General features: G+C 37.8%; 1 protein-coding gene across 3 annotated transcripts; it reads left to right on the forward strand.

Annotated features, from left to right (window-relative positions):
* The first annotated feature begins 37 nt into the window (after positions 1-37).
* LOC125669939 (nucleosome-remodeling factor subunit BPTF-like) lies at positions 38-22,230 on the forward strand. 3 transcript variants are annotated; one of them, XM_056162181.1, is made up of 23 exons: positions 38-4,936; positions 5,090-5,210; positions 6,815-6,936; positions 7,312-7,517; positions 7,718-7,914; positions 8,298-8,862; positions 8,955-9,155; positions 9,547-9,930; positions 11,216-11,361; positions 11,630-13,517; positions 13,723-13,861; positions 14,072-14,400; positions 14,729-14,926; positions 16,950-17,042; positions 17,166-17,258; positions 17,718-18,506; positions 18,594-18,810; positions 19,035-19,260; positions 19,785-20,044; positions 20,707-20,880; positions 21,190-21,385; positions 21,586-21,670; positions 21,828-22,230. In XM_056162181.1, exons 1-23 carry the CDS (start codon positions 3,954-3,956, stop codon positions 22,016-22,018), a joined length of 7,803 nt encoding a protein of 2,600 aa, XP_056018156.1. In that variant the 5' UTR covers positions 38-3,953; the 3' UTR covers positions 22,019-22,230. The 3 variants fall into 3 exon arrangements, with proteins under 3 accessions (XP_056018156.1, XP_056018158.1, XP_056018157.1); XM_056162183.1 differs by having other exon boundaries at positions 19,035-19,155; XM_056162182.1 differs by lacking the exon at positions 16,950-17,042.
* The last annotated feature ends 1,818 nt before the right edge of the window (positions 22,231-24,048 follow it).

Raw genomic sequence — 24,048 nt, forward strand, 5'->3', positions numbered from 1 at the left:
GAAAGATATAAACACAATATGCAGGTGATCTAACGGAATATTGCTTATAATATGGGACGTTGACGATGGAGAAGCTGAAAGCATCCCGTTTGTCATAGAGTTGAGTTGTTAGTTTGCCGTTAATATTTATTTTCAATGAAATATTTAAGAAGCAGGTAAAATAATTATTGTTAATAAATAAAACGTCGTCGATATATCTAAAGGTCGAGCTGAAGGCCACAGTAAGAGATTTTTTTCTCTCATGTAGAAACTTTTGAATAAACTTTGCTTCATAAGAATATAACAAGAGTACCGCAAATGGTACAATATACGCCCGTCGGACAGTGAAATTCAACCTGGAAGCATATTGTGCACTCTGAATTAATACAACACACATTTTGAATAGAAAAGCCTTAAAGTGGGTCATGGTGCAACAATCCATCTGACATGTGAACTGATTATGTATAAAATTTTCACCGAGATTGAGGTTGCGACAAAATGTTGGTGTAATATCTATTTATGATAAAAAGTCCAGGAAACCATTTGATCTACTTTTAGCCCTAAAGTAGGTCATGGTGCACCAATTAAGTTGAAATGTGAACTGGTTGTGTTTTTTCTCTGAAAGGGAGGTTGTGACTAAATTTCAGAGTAATACCTGTGACCATACCCCAAAAAATCTGGAAAACTGTTTGACCTACTTCCACCCCTAAAGCAATGTAGGTCGTAGTGCGCCAATCCAGCTGAAATGTTAACTGCACTTGTCTTCCTCCGAGAGAAAGTCTTTGACTAAATATCAGGGCAATATCTGTATCCGTAACGAAAAAAAAGCTCAGAAAACTGTCTGACCTATTTTTAGTCCAAATGTAGGTCAAGGATAGACCAATCCTGCTGAAATGCAAACTGAACTTGTATGCCTCTGAGAGGAAGCCTTTCATTAAATATCAGGGCAATATCTGTATCCGTAATGAAAAAAAGCCCGGAAAACTGTTTGACCTATTTTTTTTCAAAAAAGTAGGTAAAGGATGGACTAATCCAGCTGTAATGCAAACTGAACTTGTATTCCTCAGAGAAGAAACCTTTGACAATATATCAGGGCAATATCTGTATCCGTAATGGAAAAAAGCCCGGAAAACTATTTGAACTATTATTAGCCCAAAAGTAGGTCAAGGATGGACCAATCCAGCTGAAATGCAAACTAAACTTGTATTCCTCCGAGGGAGCCTATGACTAAATAGCAGGGCAATATCTGTATCCATAATCAAAAACAGCCCGGAAAACTATTTGACCTACTTTTAGTCCTAATGTAGGTCACGGACAGAAGGACCAATCCAGCTGAAATGCAAACTGAACTCGTATTCCTCTGAAAGGAAGCTTATGTGTAAATTTCAGGGCAATAGCTGTATCTGTAACAAACCAAAAAAAAAAGTCCGGAAAACTGTTTGACCTACTTATAGCCCTAAAGTAGGTCAAGGATGGACCGATCCAGCTGAAATGCAAACTCACTCTTACAATTCTTGAGGGAGATATTGTGACCAAATTTCAAAGTTGCACATGCATCTGTTACGGAAAAAAGTCCGAAAAACATGACCCGGGACGGACGGACGACCAGCCAGCCAGCCAGCCAGCCAGCCAGACGCACGGACAGCGCCATAACATAATGGCGGGCGTACAAAAACAGGTCAGCTGACAAAGGAGCAGAATTCGTATCCATGGGAATTCCAACAGATTGTTGGAAGACCAGATCACCAAAGACTATGAAGATATTGTCAATGAGGAACTACAGCATATTTTTTTTTATTTCAACTTCAGAGCACTTGTGATCAGATGGTGTTTAACAAAGTAATGTTTAAGATGACTGATCACTAGATACGAATAATTCCTTTTCCATTTTTCTTGAAGAAGCAACCGTGTATGATGTCAAAATTTTTAAAGAATTCCTTAGATTCCACATTTCATTTACTTCTGACACATGTTGTGGCACATTACGATTACGTTTGAAGCTGTTAATATTTTCCCGAGGAGCAAACATTGGGGCTTGGTAGAACAATTACTGGATCCAGCAATGCATCTTTGTTTGTAAGGGTTTTTGTGAAGTTTAGGAATCCAGTATAGGTACGGTATAGGTACGGTAATTCATATTCATCCATCCCATTGACTGGGATACTAAATGTGTTCAAAACTGAAGTACGAGTTTGAAGAAGAATTTCATCTTTTGAAAGGGCAGGTGGAATATAAGTACGATTACCAAATGTGCAATTAATGCCAAATTCGTTCTAAATACAGTTGTAATAATGAGCTTTATAAACAAAGACAATGTTGTTACAAGCTTTGTCAGATGGAACAAAAACACATTCCTCATGTAACCTATCTGATTCTTTTATCACTTCTAGTTTACTAAATACAGATGGATAGATGGTACGTACTTTTGTTATGATGTGTCTAATATAATACAGGATTTTAATATCCCTCTTAAGTTCTTTTTTTATTTAACCCATCGTCTGGCATTTTATCTTGGACAGAACTCATGATAAATGATGTTTTGGAGTTCCAGAAGGAATCCCTGACCCAGGGTCCCTGAATTTCACAATGTTAGAAGACATGCTTGCTGGTTATGACTAGCTAGATTGCATCATGGGTTGTTTTTTTTTAGTTTTGACTCCACCCCTCAGCCCCCAACCATGAAATTCACATACCCAGGAATGTTACATACTAACTACTGCGACTTTAGACCTAAATATAACAAATATGTCTGCTATATTCGTCACGTTGTCTATATTAGTTTTAATACACCTAAATCTGCGGTATACGTCAAACGTAGACGTAAACCAAACGCTGAATTTGCAGTTCAATATTGGTACTTTTAATTTTAAAGTAGGTAGACTTTTGAAGACACATCATATATCTTGAATTTCCAGAATGGTAAATTTCAGGATGCTACCTTGATTTTTTTATGATTTCCAAAACAAACAATTGAATTCAAAGTTAATTTAATATGCTTCTAGGCCAAATTTTAATGGTAAATTGAATTTTAAAGTTACCATACAAATTAAAGATTTAAATATGATATGGTGAATTTTGAGAAAATAAATTGAATTTTCGAGACATCTGAGATTTTCGGCGTATTATCTTAAATTTTCATTTGAGAAATTATTATGAATTTACAAATTTGAAATTTAATAAAAGCAGATTTTTCTAAGACCGAATGTGCTTTTAAAGCGTTTGTACGTAGTCTCAAATATATCTCTTGTAATAATTTGATGTTCATAATGTAGATGGCACCACACATGTTTCTAAATATATTAGTGCAAGCTACCACTGGGCGATTTTTTTTAGAGGGAGGAGGGTTTGGTTTTAAAAAAAACTATTTTTGAAATCGTCCCTTAAGGTGAAACAAGTGTTTCTTACGAGCGTTGAAACAAATAATTTGATTGGTCAATTTGTTTTGAGACAAACACTTCTATTCATCAAAATAACTGTGTCACGGCAAATTTCAATCTCATTTACATACCTACTACCATCTAAAAATTACAATTTTATTAATTAAAAACAATTTTAATGCAGGGTAAATCGGACAGTCTGATATATTGGCATTTTCCAAAATATGTATCGCCCAATGTGAGCTTACCTTGCATCTAGCGCAAAGGGAAGCGCTTGTTCCGCTAGAACAAAGAAAATATATCTAAATCCCACAGTTTTTGTAAAACTATGCTACTATTGCCCAAGTTAGAGCGAATGTAGATCAACAGAACCACAAATGACACCAGATGTTACTTAAAGCGAAAGAACACAGACACCAATTTATTTACTTCGGCCATTGCGCGTGTCACGTGACCAAATTTGTGAAAATGGCGGCTACCCAAAATTTTTCAACATGGATTCAAATATACCGTACACCATGTCCATTCATAACACAGACATGAAACCAGCGTAAGAAGTGTTTTGTGGGGTCTTTGATATCAAAGAACTGGATCAAAATGTCGGGCAGAGGAAGGCGAGCAAGGGGCCGGCCTCCAAAAACCCCGTTATCGACAAACAGAACCAATTTTTTAAGAAAACCGAAAGCCTATCAGGTACGAAGCGATGCATCAAGTGATCCAAACTCTAGATCTAGCACACCAGTTAGTATACCTGGAACACCGACTAGAGGTAGGGGAAGATCAAGAGAAGCGGCGCAAAAAGGTAGACATTTTCTCAACAACCTGTTCGACGAGGACGAAGCTTCCAGGTCCAGCATTGATCCGGAGGAGAGAAGCAGCGATGTTACAGAGGATATTGAGCCTCTTGAGGATGATTCTGACAGTGTGTACGACGAGTCAGACTCCGAATACAGTGATGACAGCTACAGTACACACAGTTCCACAGGAAAGAGGAAATTATTCTTTTTTCGTAGACCAAGAACACCAGAGTTATTAGATGACAAAGATATACCTCAATTAGATTTACCAACTAGTTCAAATGACTTGCTTATACCCTCGGAATCTTTAATGACGTGCCTAGGTGTTTATGAAGTCATTCGACATTTCAGAGTCATATTAAGACTATCACCATTCACTTTTGAAGATTTTTGTGCAGCTCTTTTAAGTGACGAAGTATCTAATTTACTAACAGAAACTCATATAACATTATTGAGATCTCTGTTACGGGAGGAAGATGGCAATAATACCACATTTGGACCTACTGATCTCAAAGACAGCATTAATGTGTTTCTGTATTTTATTGACTCCATGACATGGGCAGAGTTGGTTCGAGGTTATTTGGACAGTGATCGCTTGCCAGAAAACGAAGACGCTCTGCAGGTTTTGGAGAAAAGTACAGAATTTCCATTTGTTTCATTTCAAGAGAGATTAAAAGTGTTGAAAGTGTTAACAGACTTATTTCTCTCAACAAATAGTGTGAGGGAAGAAATTATGAATGAAGGCAATATCCAGTATGATGACCACTGTAGAGCTTGTCACAAGTGAGTTTACAAGTTTTTTGAGTTCATGGATTGATTACCATTTATTTATGAGTGATACATGGAACAAAGTCCATTGTTTTAATCCACACTGTACTGATGTGTAGTTGTCAGAATACTAATACCACTGACATCTGTTTTCCATCTTTCTTGTAGGCTGGGTGATTTGCTGTGTTGTGAAACATGTTCTGCAGTTTATCATCTTGCCTGTGTAGAACCTCCAATGGAAGAAGTCCCAGAAGAGGACTGGGTGTGTACAATCTGCAAGGCACACAAGGTAAGGATGTCCCTCTGATTCTGATCATCTATTGTGTTAGCAATTCAATCAATCGTGTTCAGTTAAATATTTGTCATGTGGAATTCTGAAAGAACAAATTTACTATATAGAGCTCAGTTTCAGTCTTCACATGGCCCAAAACATTTTTTTCTAATTTGACCTCTTGTCATTTGCAAGGTGTTGCATGCTGATTCTACACTATAGATACATGTATGTTCTACTGTAGGAAAAGACACAACTGACATTAAAAGGCTTAAATATTTTATTTTATTTTTCAACATATTAATCTCGCAGATGACATCAGCAGCTCTTGTTTTACTTTGTTTTGTAAACACCACGTACAAAACATTTTGTTTTCTCCAGAATTAAATCTTAGCAAAGGCCCACCCTCGGTCCAATGGGGCAGGCAGGGATTTTCGTTCTCTTTTCTCCTTGTACGACCAGTTTTTTTTAAAATTTGGATTTGATGGTTGTCATTGTGAAATACACTTGTGAAGTTTTGAATTTCACGGACGAGCCCCCTCCCTACACGGGCGCTGGAAGTTAATGTAAATATATAGTATGTGCATTATTTTTTATACATGCACATACAGTTACTATATTATATTTACATTAACTTCCAGTGTCCGTGCTCCCTATATTTCAGAAAAGGTAACATGGTTGATCATTTTTCAATGCGAAAGTCTGAGTCAATCTCACGCTTTATTTGTAATATATACAACACATACAATAAAACATTTACAGGCCCACTGGACTCCTGGGTTAAATATTTTTAGAAACCTGATCCCAATTTTACTGGCCTCGGGCATCGGGCCACCGGTTAACGTCGAAGACTACAGTTTTAGTTGTTTAAGGTAGCTCACTACACTAAAGTTTAAATACTCTTTATGACACTACCTCACAAGATCGCGATTTAAATGTTTTGTGAAATTATTTGTATCGATCGATTTGTTTTTCTAACATCGTAGCTCAGTGATTAAAGCATTGGGCTGGTGAACCGCAGATCTCAAGTTCAAATCTGCCAGTCTTTTGTTCATATGTGTTGAGAATAATTTTTTTGAAAATCATGTTTTTATCCAAATTTGCATATTTTCTGCCTTTTTGGCATATATACTTATTATATTATCATCATATCTTTTATGATTAAATCAATCCGTACTGATTTGAGAAACTTTCAGAGTGTGGTGAACCACCTTAAAACAAACTAAATAGGCATGTATATGTTAGTAAAAGACATGTCATATGTGGAATGTTAAAGCAGGTCATAACACATACAGCATACAATTATATATTTTTATTTCATAAAGAACAATGCTTCATTAATTTTTATTTTAAAAAATGAGTATTTGATTATGACTTAATTGATTGTGGTCTTTCAATCATTTTTGATAACTGATCATGAAAATATTCTGATTTCCCATTGCCAGTTCATGTATATATCTTTTGAGCACAATGAGGCAATAGTAAGTTTCAATTGCCAGCAATTCACTTATGAAACTTTTAAACGTATTTTCAAGATATTTCTCGCTGCCCCTACACATCTTGATCTGCTCAAATTTAAAGAGACACTTCTGTAGGCAAGTTTACATTTTTGTACTTTACAGGTTAAAGGGGTAACAGATTGTGCATCAGAAGCAGAAAAAAGTGGATTACTTTGTAGACAAGAACCGATTGGCTTTGACCGACACCGAAGGAAATACTGGTTCTTGTGCAGGAGAATTGTGGTGTAAGTTCCAGCTTACAGTAAAACATGGTTGCTAAAAAAAAAATACTAGTAATGGAATACTGCTTGTAATGGAACTGGCAATAATCACAATATACAATAATCCCAATATACAGAAATACAAGATTATAACAGGCACACTGGTATTGAATTATTGCTTGTGATGATGTAGATAAAATAAATGAATATAATGAATTTTGCTATAATACCAAGACGTAAGTATGTGTCCGCTTCAGCTGTGTTTTACTTTATTGTTATAGCAGAAATAATATACTTATAGAAGTTAATTACAGTTATTATTTGGATGAAAATTGTCTTTGATATTAATATCCTTGTATAATAAATAAACAAAATCACACATTTCTTGTTTCATCACAGGGAGAGTGAAAATGAAGTGTGGTACTACAGTACTCAGATCCAGTTTGAAGAACTGCTTGAAGTGTTAGACAAGAATAATTATGAGAAAGATCTAGTCATAACTCTACAAGAATTCAAGGAGGACATCCTGAAACACATGTCTATCACTGAGGAATTAACCAACAGCCACAAAGGCAACAGAAAATCTGCAATAGAGATTGAGACAGGTTTGTCTTCAAGTTTGAAGTAATTTTCTTTTTTCACCTAATTATTGGTTAATTGTTCAATACTTATATCAAAAAAAATGTTATAAGCCATGCATTGATAAAGAAAAATGATCTGCTTTGTACTTGCAGTGAAAGTGAATTTGTTGTTGCAGTATCACTATTGTCTTAAAGTTTTAGTTGATGTAATACATTGTATGTAGGTCAACTGCTGAAGGCCCGGGCAGACAGGGCTATGAAGAAGGCAAAAGCAGAAGAGGAACGAAAAGCCAAAGAAGAAGAGGAGGCGCGACTGAAAGAGGAAGAAAGGATCCGAAAGGAAACCATCGACCTTGAGGTGCCAGAGATGAATGGAGACATTAATGAAAACTCTGAACAGTCTGCCACTGATCCTTCTGTGGTACGTTAATTCTTAGAGTTACCATGGTTACTGAGATGATTAACAGCAATTTTGTAATCAATATGGTATGTTCTATAATTTGTGATACATAAGCACAAATTTTGATTGACGTGGAAATCCAAAATTCACCAACTGTCACAGACACATATACATGTATAAAATGATTTATGGTGCCACTGTTAAACTTGGCGTTGAAAATCCCACTGAAGAGCCAGTGTTAAAGTATATGTACTGTTGAATACAAAAACTTTCTGAGAGAAACATGCGGTTAACTCATGATTGCACCAAATTGTCTTGTTTTAGCTGTACACATATACAGTGTAGTAACCAACGTTGATTAATGTTGAGAGATTTCTTTATCTTGATGCTGTTTCTGGTGTCAGGTGGAGGAACACGTTATGTTGGAGGAGAAGGAGGTCAAAGCCGCCACAAGTGAAGTAACGTCATCACAAACTGTGATGACCGAGGCCGGGATGACCGAGACTTCTGTCCATCAGATGGTAGAGACAGTGACCACAACAACAGTGAAAACCGTCACCAGCACAAAGATTTCAAACTCGGAGGAAGACATGGAAACCAACTCAGGTGATCAAACAATTGAACAGAATGATGATGTTGTCTTATTAGAAAAGAATGGACAAGATCCAAATTCTGAACTCAAATCTTTTGAGATTAAGAAAGTGGACAAAACTTCTGATGGTGTGAAATCTACAATCATGAATGTGCAGTCTGTGTGTCCGAATGTCAAACCTACCATACTTAAGGTGACCGATGAGAATCCTCAGAAATCCCCACAGACAAGGACTGTGTTGATCGTAAACCGTGATGGAAATCGTGTGACTTTGGCTGTTAGTAAACAACCCATCACAACCACTCAGAGTTCGGAGGGCATTGATACCATAGTTACCCAGAATTCCACAGAAAACACAACTGTAGTGTCTTCCTCTGGTATGTGTATATGGGCAGTAATACAGTTCAAATCATTCTTTAATACTTAGGTTACTTGCAGCTAAGGGGTACATTTTATTTCCTGTTTATAGATGCCAGGAGGATAGTGACCCGATCCAAAACGGGTTCCCTGACTCCCAAACAATTCACAGATTCTGTCACATCGACCACAGCCTCCATCAAAACCAGATCTTCTGATGATGTTCTCGTTATAAACAAAGATGGGGACATCACGCGAGTCACTCGCAGCAAAAGTGCCTTAATGACGCAGCAGTCCGTGTACTTCAAACTTGGTAGGATGATTTGTCTTCAAGTATTTATACATGTATATGCATTTTCTTTTTAACAATGGGTGAATAAGTTACAAAGAAAATTTAGGTCATTTAATTTATTCAGATTGAGACTCTTGCATTTTACTGTATAGGGAAATTTTTTGCCCCATGTCCACTCGGGTGCACTAAAAAGAATTTTGCCCTAATATGAATTGGTCTAAAATAATTGTTTTTGCTACTTTAATGTGATGATTAAATTTATATTCATCTAGTTTTAAATTTGCCCAATATTGATAAAGGCAAAATGGACGAAAGTTAAACTAGGATAAAATTTATCATTTATACAGTAATATTCAGTTCTGTAATTGATCAATTATGGGGTGATTTTTTAGTTTGAAGTGAATGTTTTTAGGTATGGAGAACAATTTCAAGACATATCAGAATCAGTACTCCAGCAACACTCTGGCCCTGAATAAGCATCAACATAATGAGGAGCGAGACAAACGGCGGTATCTCTCCCATAAGTTCAGTCTGACTCAGCTGAGTGAGTTCAAGTGGAACGGTGCGGTGGTGGGAAGGAAGAACCTGGTCATCAACACCCTGATAATGACCATCACCCAGCTAGAAAATAACATTCCCAGCGCGTTTCTCCACCCTCACTGGCCGCTGCACCGACAAAACTGGAGCAATGCTGTACAGCTGTGTCGGTCTCCGGCGGACTTTGGATTAGCTCTGTCGATACTGGAGGCCTGTATGAAACCTGTTCTGTTTAATCCGGTGTGGACAGAAGCTTTAGGTTGGTGTCACGTGTTCTGCAAATGAAAATTTTTATGTGGTGTGAATTGTGCAGATATTTACAGTAGGATAACCGTTAAACATTGGCGTTTTTTTCACATTCGGAATACAATGTAAGGCATCTACCATAACTCTAGAAATTTTTACATCAATTCATTCATATAAATTTGTAGCAAACTACTATAGACATGATATAATGTAGATTTAATTTTGTGTTCCTGAATTTTGTGAATCCATTTCAGTGCTGAAATCAAAAGCAGGGTAAATCAAAAAATATGATCTATTAGAATAATTATTTTGAATGTGGTATCTTTGTATTTAAGTTTGATAATAATATCATTTTCTCTATTGTTTTTATTTTCTCTTTTAGATCACATGCTTAATAGCTTACCTGGATGTCTCGCGTGTTTTCATATTAATTAACACCTGCTAATTACAAGTGGACCCTCTTTTTTTAAATGAGTAATTTTCAAGTAGACATTAAAAAAAAATCCACACAAACAAAATTTACTAATGGCTCTTTCATTAAAACATATGGGGTACCAGGGGAAGGCAATTTTTTAAAAATCTATGGGTGGTTCACACTGGTAAGATATTGATTCTATGGTGGGTGGCTTTTGCATGAAAATTGCTTCTATGGGTGATTATTTTACCAAACCATATACCAAGGTAATCCGTAAGAAAATAATCAGAAGAAAACACGATTGACAGAGGCAAACTTGGCGTTCTGTAAATCATGCTTAAAGGGAATTGCATGTATTCAATACTGAAATAAGGTTGATATCAAGATTAAAAAGTATTTTGTGCTGTGTGATGGGGGAAAAGTCTGATTTAGGAATATTTTGAATTTTATTTTTCGAATAAATCAATTTGCTTCCTATAAAGCTTCATTATTTGTCTCTAGAAGTGGATAGAAGTCTACCAAAATCACTTCTATGGGTGGTCATCCTAATTTTCAAGTGCCTTTCCCCCTTCCCATGTATGTTTTACTGGAACAGCCCTAATTTGTAGATTTATTTCTAAGAAATAAAATTTTGCAAATGCATTTGATATGCAAAGTTGCGAATAATTTACTGAACTTTAAAAATTCCAGATTTATTTAATTCACAGAAAGTTTGGTCGTGTATTACCACCATGTCAGATTAGTTAGATAACGGTTTTGTTGCATACATACAAATTAACTGAATTTAAAGTCACTGGTGTCTGTTTCTTCAGGTAAAAAGCATTGACTGACTCTGCACAAGCATATGCATGATGATTTATCTTCATATACTTGTTCTTTCTAGGTCACTCCAAACTTATGAAAATAACCTCATTAGATAGAGAGGAAATGAAGAAAAGAGAAAAAGAAATAAAAAAGAGAAAGGAGGAGGAGGAAGAAAGCAGAGGCCCTTTGATCTGGATTAAGTACACCCTTGGTCTCAAACACCAGGTTTGTTGCTTATGATAATGTAGATCTGGATTTTTTACAGGTACATGTTGTATATTTTTCTTGAAACCAAGGTGAAATTCTTGCAAGTCATAGATATTTTAACATAACAACAAAAAGGTTTGTAAGAACAAATTTCAAGAGGTGCAATCTCTCAAAACTTCTCAAAAATAATATCCTTGCAAATAAATAAAGTATATCTACTGTATTAAGGGTTTGATTTCTGTCTGTATTTTTCAAAAAAGTGATATATATATCTTTTGTGTTGTAGGTTTGGAAACAAAAGGGTGAGGAATATAGAGTGACTGGTGGTCAGGGCTGGCTGTGGGTGTCCAAATCACGACAAAGTAACTTCACACCCCAGGACAGCGTAGGTCTGAGAAACGTGGCTCGTAAATTACAGGCTCGCAAACGCAAGGCAGAGGAGAAACAGGAAGAGAACCAGGATGATAGCAAGGAAGAAAAGGCAGTAAAGAAAGTGAAGGAGGAGAATAGGATGGAGGTTACCGAGGAGAAGTCGGGAGCTGAAGACCCTCAGGAGGAGAAAATGGAGGTCGAGCAGAAACCTGTAGAAATCAAACAGGAGAAGGGCGGTGGAGATACCGAAATGGAAGTGGACAAGGTGGAAATTAAGGGGGAAGGACAGGAGTGTGGAGATGCTCCTCAAATCAAAACAGAGAACCAAAGTGACATGTCTCAGGGTACAGCAAAGACGGAGAATGAGCAGGGGGTCACTATTGATGTCGAAACTTCAAGCCCAGTTAAATCCACAAAGACAGGTGCTGTTGTGAAAACAAGCAGACTTACAAATGACTCTTCTGCAGCAGGTGGTTTAATATTAAAAGCAGACGTTGATCTGATTGATGTGTCAAGAGCACTGAGTCAACGAACCTACTATCCAAAAGTCACCAAACCCTATGCAAAACTAGATTCCTTGTTTTCAAAACGTGTAAAGCAAGAGGAAATCGAAATTAAGCAGAGGCAAGCTCTGCAACAGCAGATTAATTGGAAATTGAAATCTCAAATCAAATTGGAACCAGATGTGCCCTTTGTAAAATTAGAGGTAGCTAAAACAGAGAATAGTAAACCATCTACTGATACAGGCACTGCAGAGGAGACCCCTGAACTTCCCTCACACACCTGCTATTCCTATTTGTGTAGAAGTGGGGAGGGCTCCTGCTATTCCAGTCTGTGCATGCAAAAACAGTCCCAGGATGAGGCCATGTTGAATCTGGCTGGGAACACACAGCAGGAAAACATGTCCGACACTGAGATGGAGGACGGAGAGGAGGAGGAGGAAGATGTAGATGTGGAGGGAGATGGAAAACCCTCTCCTCAAAAAACCAGCCAGGTCAAAGAGGAGAAGGAAGATGTCAAGCAGGAGGAGCAGAAAACTGGCACTGCAGACGCTGAGCACAAGGTGGTGCCCGGGGTTAAGTCACTTATCCTAAAACCAGTAAGTAGTACATCCAACACCACTGCCAAAGTGATGTCTGGCAATACATGTAGTAGTGCCGTGGCACAAATGTTGGCTCAGAAGACAGGAACTAAGGCAAATCAGATGACTCAAGCTCAGCTAGCACTTCGGCAGGCCATTGACAAGATGAGTGTGGAGGAACTCCGGAGTAAAATGCCACCACTCAGGACAACCAAAGAACCAATTAAACTGGTCAAGTTTGCTAAAATGGGTCAAAGGTTACCAGCTAAAAAGAAAGCCACATTGCCATCGTGTCACAAATTTTGGGCCCCAAGTGGAAGAAAAACATTGTTTGCGCTTGAAAAGCATGAACTGAAGAAACTGTCTCGTAAAGGAGGCAAATGTGAAACAAAGGCCTTTAACTACAACTGTAAAATGAACAATGTGAACTGGATTTATCCTTGTCCAAGGCCATTGTTTAAAACTACCTGGCGGTACAGGACACAGACCTGTAAATCGTACGGAGCTGTGGCTGTGCAGTTGAGGATTTTGTGGGCATGTCTTCGCTGGGATGATCTTTCAGTGAAACCCCCAGCTGGTGGTACCAACACTATCTCTACAGAGACGGAAATCACTACCAAGGAACTGCTGAAAAGAAGGGACGTTGGTCCTCACAATCTGCGATCAGAATTTTTGGTCAGGAAGATTGTTGTGCCTCTTGGGGTGCCCACTCAACCAAAAGGTATGAAGTACTGTACATGTGTGCTCTTTTTAAAAATATTTTTTAAGATATAATTTCAGGAAATTTAGTTTTAGGTAGGTTAGTAGAAAGTACAGTCCTAAAGTTCTAGATTTATGCAATTATAAGAATCAAAGCTTGTTGCCATGTTTGGGCCTGATCCACCGTCAGAGAAGTCTACATGTGTATGTTTTATTGATGTATGTAGAGAAGTATACCCCCCAGAGGAGTGGATTAAGAGAGCGGAAGAGAGCAGATTCTCCCAAACAGACAGAGCCCAGCGTCACAGAACAGTGGACACCCGAAGAGGAACTGGAACTCTGGGAAATCAAACAGTTTGGAGAAAAGTAGGTCACTAAGAACTAAATGATCACCTGATCTAAAACTTTGAGAACAGATTTAACATTAATACACAAGTTTATGAATCAAATTTGTAAAATATCTTGCTCATTCCTTAATCATTATGTTCCAATAATATTTATATTTTACTTGTAAGATAGAAAAAATTCAGTTGCCCTTTAAAATCACGGTCTTATCCTTGTAATGCTGAATTTCAGGTTAGCAAGACAGAGAGCTGCTATCCAGGAGAAGTCCAATGGCCCGGAAACAACCCCAGTCCAGCAGGTGACATCGGTCAATGCAGTGCAGCTAAAGGCTCAACTAGAACAACAGCTGAAACAGCAGAGGTTGGCCCTACAACAGAAACGCCTCCTGGAGGCCCAGGGGAAGATCATCCCCGTCTCGACATCGGCCCCCTCCATTATATCGGCCACCCTTAACAGTGCAGCGGGAGGGACCGTCATCAAAACACTGGGTAGCAGTCTGCTATCAGGGTCCACCAGCATTTTAAAAACCGTACAGCCAAAGACTTTATCCACAGTGACAGGTCAGTGTCAGTAGTAACAGGTCAGTGTCTGTAGTAACAGGTCAGTGTCTGTAGTAACAAGTTAGTGTCCAAGTCCCCAAAGTTTCATGAGAAAGGATTTTTTTTGTTTGTATTTTCAGTCGTGCTTCGCACTCATGAAAATATAAAAAAAAAGTTCTGTATCACTCTTGAAATAAATTCTATATCCAACAACAAAACATGGAATATCCTCTAATTACACCATGAAATCAAAATTCCACAAATGTTATTTATCTTTCCAACCATGAAAATGTTAACACATGAAGATAAAGCTGTCAAAGATTTTGGATTCCATTTCCATTTTCTTCAGGAGTAGTAACAACTAACGGAGATGCTCCAATAAGACCAGTGGTCAAGGTTCAGCTGCCCATGAGGACCGGTTTACAGTCCACATCGGGTGTAACACTGGCTCCAAAACCAGGATCTATTGTAGTAACTACAGCACAACCATCAGCAGTAACCCGGCTGATTGTTCCCATCTCAAAACCACAACTCACACCCACAAAAGGTCAGTCTGCCAGTTTTCCTGGCTGTATGATAGGAATACCTATAATGTAATATAATGTACATGTACCTGTATATTGTCTGGTTTTGATATTATTTCAATCTTTTAAGAGGGTGTAACAACTGTAAAAACTTTTTGATGTAAAATGGAGGAAGTGTACAATAGTATTTTGAAAACTTGAAAATTTTATTATATTTAATGAAAAAATGTAGTTAAAGTAGGAAGTCATCTGGAAAAAAATTCAAACCCCTGTGGTATTTGAACTCAAAAAACTACAGATTGACAACCCCACAGGTGAAGCCATTGACCTAACTGGCTAGGCAATGAAAGTTAAAATCATGCCAATACAGTGTACCATATTTTGCCGAATGTAATACACGCTTTTTTTCCAGATTTTTTTTGGGGGGGAGAATGGGATGCATATCATGTACACTGTAGGTTTTTGACTCGGTTTTCTTTGAGGTGAAATTCGACAGCAAATTCATTCATACCCAATACATGTATATAGCCTATGTATAGATACTGTACATTTTTTCGCATTGTTTACTTATTTGAAAGCGAAAATCGATCTGAAAATTACTTCAGGCTCGTAAAATTTTAGAAAATTTATGCTTACAACCGGTAACTAATCAAATTATTATGAAACTGCCAATTAAAATTCATTTGATCTTTATTCATCATCATGCAAAAGTGCCACGATATTCGAGACAGTGATTGTGACCAGCACTTTGTTGTGTACATGTGCTTTGTCACTTGATTTTGTCAGACACCCCCTTAGGGTAGCTGTTGTAAGCTTTCTGCATGCTGCACATTTTCCATGGGTCTAGGAATATTTGATTATTTTTAACTTTTCTTTTGCAGTAAATGACTGTCAGACTTATTTTATCCATCTTAATATAGCGAAATTTCAAATGGTTACTGTATGTTTGAATACTACCTCCAAAGCATTGTTTTCGCAGATGGAGCACCAATTATTTATGGCACCTGAATATTATCATTTTTACAATTACCGAGAGGGTCGATATATAAGACCTTTGTACATCATTTTTCGCAGCTTTGGTGGTGTGTTGATTACAACACATTGAATGCTTGTTCGTTATTTTGATTTTATTTTTATAACATCAGCGAAGTTTAAACAAACAGAGTATCAAGTTTGTTATTCTACAAAATCTCGTGCTTTGCTGAAATTAACATTATTTTCCAGAAGATATTCAGTGAAGATTAGCACTATGTATAAAAAAAAGATCTGCTTTCTTTAATATTTTCAAAGAATTTTTGAGAAAGTAACTGCGAAGAATAAAGTCAAGAATATCAATTGCTCTGTATTATACAATGCAATTTTCCCTCAATTTTCAGATGTGTGAGTATTAAATACCAATGCATATTATATTCGGCAAAATATGGTATTTATTTATCCATTTGTTTTTTTGAAAGAAATTGTGACAGCCATTATGAGAATATGATATTTATCCAGAATTTATTATACCCCCCGCAACAAGTTGTGGGGGGGTATACTGGAATCGGGTTGTCCGTCTGTCTGTCTGTCCGTCCGCCACTCTGTAGACGCAATGGTTTCCGGGCTCTAAAGCATTATCCTTTCCACCTACCGTCACCATATCATATATATGGACTACCCATGGGATGAAGATGTTCCCTATCGATTTTGGGGTCAAAAGGTCAAAGGTCAAGCACACTGGACATCGAAGTAGCAATATGGTTTCCGGGCTCTAAAGCGTTATCCTTTCCACCTACAGTCACCATATCATACATATGGACTACCCATGAAATGAAGATGTTCCCTATTGATTTTGGGGTCAAAAGGTCAAAGGTCACGCGCACTGGACATCGAAGTAGCAATATGGTTCGGTTTGTCATGCCATTTGTTTTTTACACTCAGAAAAGAGGTAGTTTATACCTATTACCAACACCCTTTGGGAGATTGGGGTAAACGGGGGGGTATTCTTAGTGAGCATTGCTCACAGTACCTCTTGTTTTTAATTTTTTTTTTTTAATTTTCTGTTTGCAGTGAATATTCTAGGAAATCAGTCATTGCAAACAACCCCCACCAGAGTCATTGTTCCATCATCAGTACAAACCCCCTCCACATCAGTTCCTAAATGTAAGCCTGTATAAAACCTGTGTATATAAAGTCATTTATTGCACTGTAAATCGAGTGTAACATTGGAGGTAAAATTATTAGTAAACTAATTGTAAACCTAATGCAATTTTCATGTCCTTTCAGTACAAATTCGTCCAACAACTTCACCTGGAACTCAGAACCTTCAGATAATTCAAGGCCCCTCGGGTCAACTACAAGTCAGAGGTCTGCTGCAGGGTATGTAGCTTCCTTGGTCTTCAAGGAGTTTAAAATAACTTAAGGTGGCTCACTATGCCTAGAAATACTTTATCAAATCAGTACAAATTGATTTAATTATAAAAGATATGATGATATACAATAAGTATATTTGCCAAAAAGGCAAAAAATATACAAAATTGGATAAAAAAATGATTTTAAAAAAATAAATATTTACACATTTGAATAAAAGACTCTGGAGGATTTGAACTCGAGATCTGCAGTTCACCACCCCATGCTTTAACCACTGAGCTACAACGATAGACAAACAAATCGATCGATACGAATTATTTCACAAAACATTTAAATCGCCATCTTGTGACATGGTGTCATACAGAGTATAGGCTTTAGTGTAGTGAGCTACCTTAAGATGACTGTTGTCCTAATTCAACATAAAACAACTTGATTAGAATTTCCCTTTATTGCAATTTCTCTTTACAGGCCAGCAGATTATTAGACTCCCCGATGGCCGTCTTCAGCTTTTAACCTTGCCCCAGTCTGGCACCACCACACAAGTGGCCAGTCCCAGTGTTACCTCCTCTCCACAAACTAGTCTGGCCTCCACTCTAGTCCCTCCCCGGGGACAGCTGGCAATCCGCCCTACCTCCTCCATGTTAGTCAATACCGGTACAGGGTTGTCAGCCCTGACTGGCTCCACCCCCACTCGCATCATCGTCCCCTCCCAGGCACTCTCCTCAGGAGGCACTCTGCAGATTGGGAACTCTACCATCCAGACCAAACAACTTCTGGCTCAGAGTCTGGCCACCCTCGGAAATGTTGGATCTGTTGATGGAACTGCTACAGTTGTTCGGCCAGCCACCACCACTGTGCAAGCTACAGAGACACCAAAACTGGTAGCCAGCTTGTCTAACACTTCTGCTGCATTGCCTGGGTCCAATGTGGCAGCCACACTTCTCTCACCCCTCAAAGTGGCCACTGTTACTCGACCCATTTTGGTATCATCTGTGCCTACACTTCCAAAGCAGACGACGTCCTCCATTAGTATATCTCCACCCTCCACTGTGTTGTTACCTGTCAAAGTATCCACTGCTGTAGCCATGACAACCACTGCACCTCGTCTGGTGTCAACTCTTGTCCAGACACAGCAGCAGGTGGTGCTTCAGAAGAGTCCTCCCCAGTCCATCGTATCTACTCCACGTACCACAGTGGCTCCCTCTGCTCCTGCGCTATCCACTAAGTATGCCGTCACACCACAGGTTGTGCAACAAGGTAATTGTTTCTGGAGATTTTCACCCCTGACTGATTTAAAATGACTGACTTGAAATACTAGATACAGTTAAAATTTCTTCCTTGCAGTTGTTCGCCAAGCCTTGATGCAGAATCAGACCCCAGAAATTCAGGCCAAGTTGTTGGCAATGCAGCGTATGATGCAGAATCCCTCAGCAAGCCCCATACCTACTCCACAGCCCGTGGTGGAGAGGCCCCAGCCTGTGGTGACTGCAGCTCCACCTGTACAACAGACTGACCCAGCTGGTAAACAGATGACACAGGAACAGAGAGAAGAGAGAATGAGGTAATCATTTACTTGTTATCTTAAAATGATTGGGTACTTTGATTTAATATCAATGTTTGAGAATAATATACAACAAAGTAGCATGAAAAAGACAATGTCCATTTACTTTATTTAGACTGACTTCTATCAAGGAGAAACATGAAATTAAAAGAATCTACGTTTACGTTATTTGCATTTAATGGAGACTTACTTATTGTTGATGTTAATTTAAATGTATTTTTCAGGAGAGCGGTTTGCGGGGCTGTGCTGAAATCCATAGTGGAGAAGATCGAGAAGAAAGAGAAAGAGGAAGTCCGTAAAGTGAAAAAATTGGAGCTGGAAGAGGAGAAGCAGAAGCGATTAATGGTAGCCAAACTTCACGGCACTTTGTACAAACACAAGGAGGCTCTCAAGAGGGAAATTCTTAAGAAACGTTCATTAATGGAGAAAAATCTGCAGCAAGAGATCCAGGTGCAAACTCTACTGGATATCAGGCTCCTCATCAGAGCATGTTTATATTTTTGGGTTTCAATTTATTTGGTTTAGATGCTGTAGCCTCCATTGTTCTTGTGATGTCTTCGTGTGTTTTATTTCATTTGAATATTGCATGTACATTTGGGCTGCATGTGCGGTGTTTATTTATGGCACAACACTTGAAAATTTAGCAGAAAATTGTAACTGCAAATGTTAGTTACAGCACACATTATGCAACATGCATGATCAAAAGTTGTCGCACATGCAGCCGTTACATTTTTTGTATTCATTTACACTCATGCTCAAAAGAAAATCCATGCAAGCAGAGTTTTTGAATGACATTTTATGATCACTTTCATTTGTATTTTGTAATTCTTAATCTATGATGCATGGAAAAACTGCAGTTTTAGTTTTCTGTAAAATGCTATGCTAAAATGGCTGTGAATCAATCTCTTGGCATAAAAGCAGACTTCTAAAGTGATTCATCCACCAGTCTATAGCAAAACAACTTCATATTTCAGTTTGAGGTGGCCGAGCAATTGAAAAAGCGTCAAGGTCAACCTTCCAAGAGGGTCGACTCTGGCTCCCGTCAAACAAACCAGGCAGTGCTGACCGTCCAGCAGCACATTGCCAGTGGTAACAAGAAGCTAATTATCCCAGCCGAGCAGATCGCCAAATCTAAACGCAAAAAGCAGAAGATCATCTCCACTGGCTCCAACAAGTCACTGAACCCCAAGTCCAGACTATACTGTGTATGCAAACAGCCTTATGATGATAGCAAGTAAGTGACACCTTCTACAGCATTAAAACGATAGTGTTCATAGGAATGTGTTGCCTGCCAAATGTTTTATTGTGAGAATGTGATGCCACTTGTACAAATACACACTGGACAAAATGTTCACTGTTTGTCATATACAGAAGGGGTGAAAAAAATGTGAGAGTTTGCCATGCATAGCAGGGGGCGAAAAAAGTGCAAGTTTGTCATACTTAGCAGGGGCGAAAAAAGGAGAAAGTTATACATAGCAAGGGGGGAAAAAGCAAGAGTTTATCACACATAGTAGGGGCGAAAAAAGTGTCATACATAATGGGGTGAAAAAAGCGAGAGTTTATTATAGCAGGGGCAAAAAAAGTGCAAGTTTATCATACATAGCAGGGGCGAAAAAAGCACAAGTTTATTATACAAAGCAGGAGTGAAAAAGGACAAGTTTATTATACATAGGAGGGGCAATAAAAGCAAGTGCCATACATAGCAGGGGGTAAAGAAAGGCAAGAGTTAGTCATACACAGCAGGGGGGCCCAAAAAAGGGAAGAGTTTGGCGGTCATCTTTTTATCTTCATCTAAATCACAGATTTCATTATTGTTTGCTGAAGATTTGGGCATGATAAAGATTTCAACAGCCTTCCGTTTATCTCGCATGTGTAAATCTGCTTTCTTTTTTAAAGGTTTTATATTGGGTGTGATTTATGTTCCAACTGGTTCCATGGCAGCTGCGTGAATATATCCGAGGACATGGCAAAGAGAATAGACTCTTATGTGTGTGAGGAGTGTAAGAAGCAGCGAGACACAGCCACGGAGGAGTTATACTGTTTGTGTCGGACACCGTACGATGATACTCAGTAAGTGGACACCAAGGGCTCAAATGTGGTGGGCACCATTGGCTTCCAGTAGGCTCGAGTGTGGTGGGCACCATGGGCTCGAGTGTGGTGGATAGAGATCTCTGTTCACTATAACGCATGACAATTTCTAATCTACATGTAATTTGTACCAACACTATAATATGAGTATGTCTTAACAGCAAATATCATGAAGAATTATATACAGATTTTAGTACTGTATATAGGTTTGTATAAATTTATGTACATACATGAATTATGATTAGTTAACACATGAATTTTGATTGGTTAATGTGCGATTTGTGTTTGTAGGTTTTACATTGGCTGTGACCGCTGTCAGGATTGGTTCCATGGTCGGTGTGTGGGTGTGTCCCAGGTGGAAGCAAACCACATGGACATCTACATTTGTCCGAACTGTGAGAAAAAAGAAGAGGTCGATCCAATCAGCCAGAAAATTCTGCAGGAAAAGGACTATGAAAACGTCCACAGACTTGTGAAATCCATGCAGGTGCACAGCCTTTTAATAACTTCCATGAACGGAAAAATCTATGTATATATATATCAAACTTGGGATTATTGTTATTTGTGAATTCCAAGATGGAACTGTATCTCACGTATGAAATAAATTGCAATCAGTATTGTCAACCTTTGTAAGAGCTAGATGTTTAGAAAATTGAAATTAAAAGTACCTCTATAATTACTTTGCAGTCACATAAGATGGCATGGCCGTTTTTGGAGCCGGTTGACCCCAGTGAAGTTCCTGATTATTATGCAGTCATTAAAGATCCTATGGGTAAGTACAAGCACTAGATCCTCAGACACAAACATTGTAACAGACACAGACATTATTATGTTTGCAAACATGTGGGATTTGTTGTTTCATGAAGAAGAAAAAAAACCATGGAGTTCTGGTGATACACATGTATATGGAGTTAATTTTTCTGTTGCAGATCTTCAGACTGTAGAGAAGAATCTGATGGAGAGGAAATACCTGCGTCTGTGTGACTTTGTGAAGGATGTGACAAAAGTGTTTGACAATTGTCGCCTCTATAACCCTGCTGATACACCATTTTATCAGTGCGCAGAGGTTCTGGAGACCTTCTTCGTCCAGAGACTCAAAACTTTGAAAGAGAGAATTTAAAACCATTCACATCATTCACTCCATTTGTCATATTTTCCATGTACATAAGGACTGTGGTGTACAGTGCTATCAGAAAGCAGCTCATGATCTAATTTATTGTCATAATGTTGAAATCTTCAAAATCTAGTTTTACGACTATTGAGTAGAACAAATAATTTTTTATGTGTATCATTCTATACATTTTCTCTAGATTAAATTATAGTACAATTATAGAATGTTTTCCTCTATTTTGTTGCAGTATTCTTATTTTCGTGATGCTTTTATATATATTTGAGATATTGATTAAATAGCCAGATTTACAACTGACAAAATTATTAACATACCTGCATCTTTTTAAATTTGCCAAACTCAGTTTACCTAAGGCTTCCCGAGAACAATTACATTGCTGTATATAAATGTACTTCGGTGTACTTCGACGTCACAATAAAAAAGTATGTCATGACGTACAGGTACATTTAATTGTATCGCAGGGGAAACGTGATAATATTTTGTCGTTATTTACTAATATTATCAAGTGATAAGCTGTAAAAGTAAAAAACAATCATAGTATATTTTTCCATATCAAATCAAATCTCCATTTTTCATATATAGTTTGTGCGAAGGCGATATTCATATTTTATTTTATACCCATCAATGTATCGTTCTTTGATACTGTGGATTTCAAAGCGTGTGATCCGGATCACCACACTGTGGTTTTCTGATTCCATATCAGTATCCTCTGAAACTGATGCCATCACAATGCAACAACGCAACATTATTTGTGGAAAATATTGACCGCGTCACAAACGAACCTCCGTATACAAAACATAATTTCATGGTATGTCTGTGTTTTTGATAATTTGGATTACATTTATTATCTTATAAATGTGGATTTAAAATGCACAAGGGGGTATATAATAAATTTATCATTACAACAGTAACTTGATCCGAAGAGTTGGATCACGTCTCGTTGACAGGCGCGGATCATCAGATCAAACTCGACGCTTCGTGTCTCGTGTGATCTGATGATCTGCGCCTGCCAACGCGACGTGATCCGACTCTTCGGATCAAGTTACTGTAGTAATAATATATATATATTGTTACTTTGAAATCACCCCTATATCTTCTCCTGATCCCTGCACTTTAAGAAAATGTGATTTACATATTATTGCAACCAGCTGCAGTAAATGTTAAAGTGCAACGATATACAGTGTATGGCGGTGTTTGAAGTTTATATATTTATATTCCTATTACATTGATATATCAGAACAGCAACTTCCAACTCAAAAAGAAACCGCATCTGATAATTCCTTGCGTACTCTAAAAATATATATATGCTGCATTAGATGCATTTTAAACTAAAATATTTTTATCAGAGAACTTGCTCCCAAGACTTTTCAGCTTTGTTTTTCAATATAAAAAGGATTAACCTGCAAGGAGCCGATATAGTTGCACTTTTTGCGATTATTACAATCATTTTTCTTGATAGTCTCATGATAATAAACACTTGTCTCAATGAAAAGGTATAGAAGCTTACTAGGTATCGATACAAACATCAATTCGTTCTTGGATATTTTTCATTGAATATCATCCATGTAAAACACTACAGTTTTATGTATGAATTTTACTTTATTTCTGTATGGGATGCCTTAATTCAACTGAGAATTTTACAAGCTCCTAAAATGTCCATGATGCAATATACATGTACTAGTAATTCTAGTATCACCATGTAGGTAGCATACTTGGTCAGCAGATTAGATTTTTAGGTGACCTATTGTCGTCCGTTGTGTGTTGTACAATTGAACATTTTTAACTTCTTCTTAATAACTACCAGTCCAATCCTTTTCAAATTTGGTTTAAAGCATCTTTGGGACAAGGAGGGACATAAATTGTAAATATCAGGACTCCAGCACCCCTGGGGCCTTAGGGGCGGGGCAAAAACTGCCCAAAATTGACCAATTTTCAAAAATCTTCTTCTCAAGAACCGCACGTGTAAGAAAAACTAAATGCATGGAATGTATATCAGGAAGGCCTCTACCAAAATTGTAAGT

The sequence above is a fragment of the Ostrea edulis genome, chromosome 4 (assembly GCF_947568905.1).
Source record: "Ostrea edulis chromosome 4, xbOstEdul1.1, whole genome shotgun sequence".
Taxonomy (NCBI): Eukaryota; Metazoa; Mollusca; class Bivalvia; order Ostreida; family Ostreidae; genus Ostrea; species Ostrea edulis.

Bases quoted from the DNA above. Each gene is read 5' to 3' on its own strand.
- LOC125669939 (XM_056162181.1), top strand. From the start codon at position 3,954: ATGTCGGGCAGAGGAAGGCGAGCAAGGGGCCGGCCTCCAAAAACCCCG. The intron at 9,156-9,546 runs GTAGGATGATTT...GAATGTTTTTAG, and splicing joins GTCCGTGTACTTCAAACTTG to GTATGGAGAACAATTTCAAG. The intron at 9,931-11,215 runs GTTGGTGTCACG...TGTTCTTTCTAG, and splicing joins GGTGTGGACAGAAGCTTTAG to GTCACTCCAAACTTATGAAA.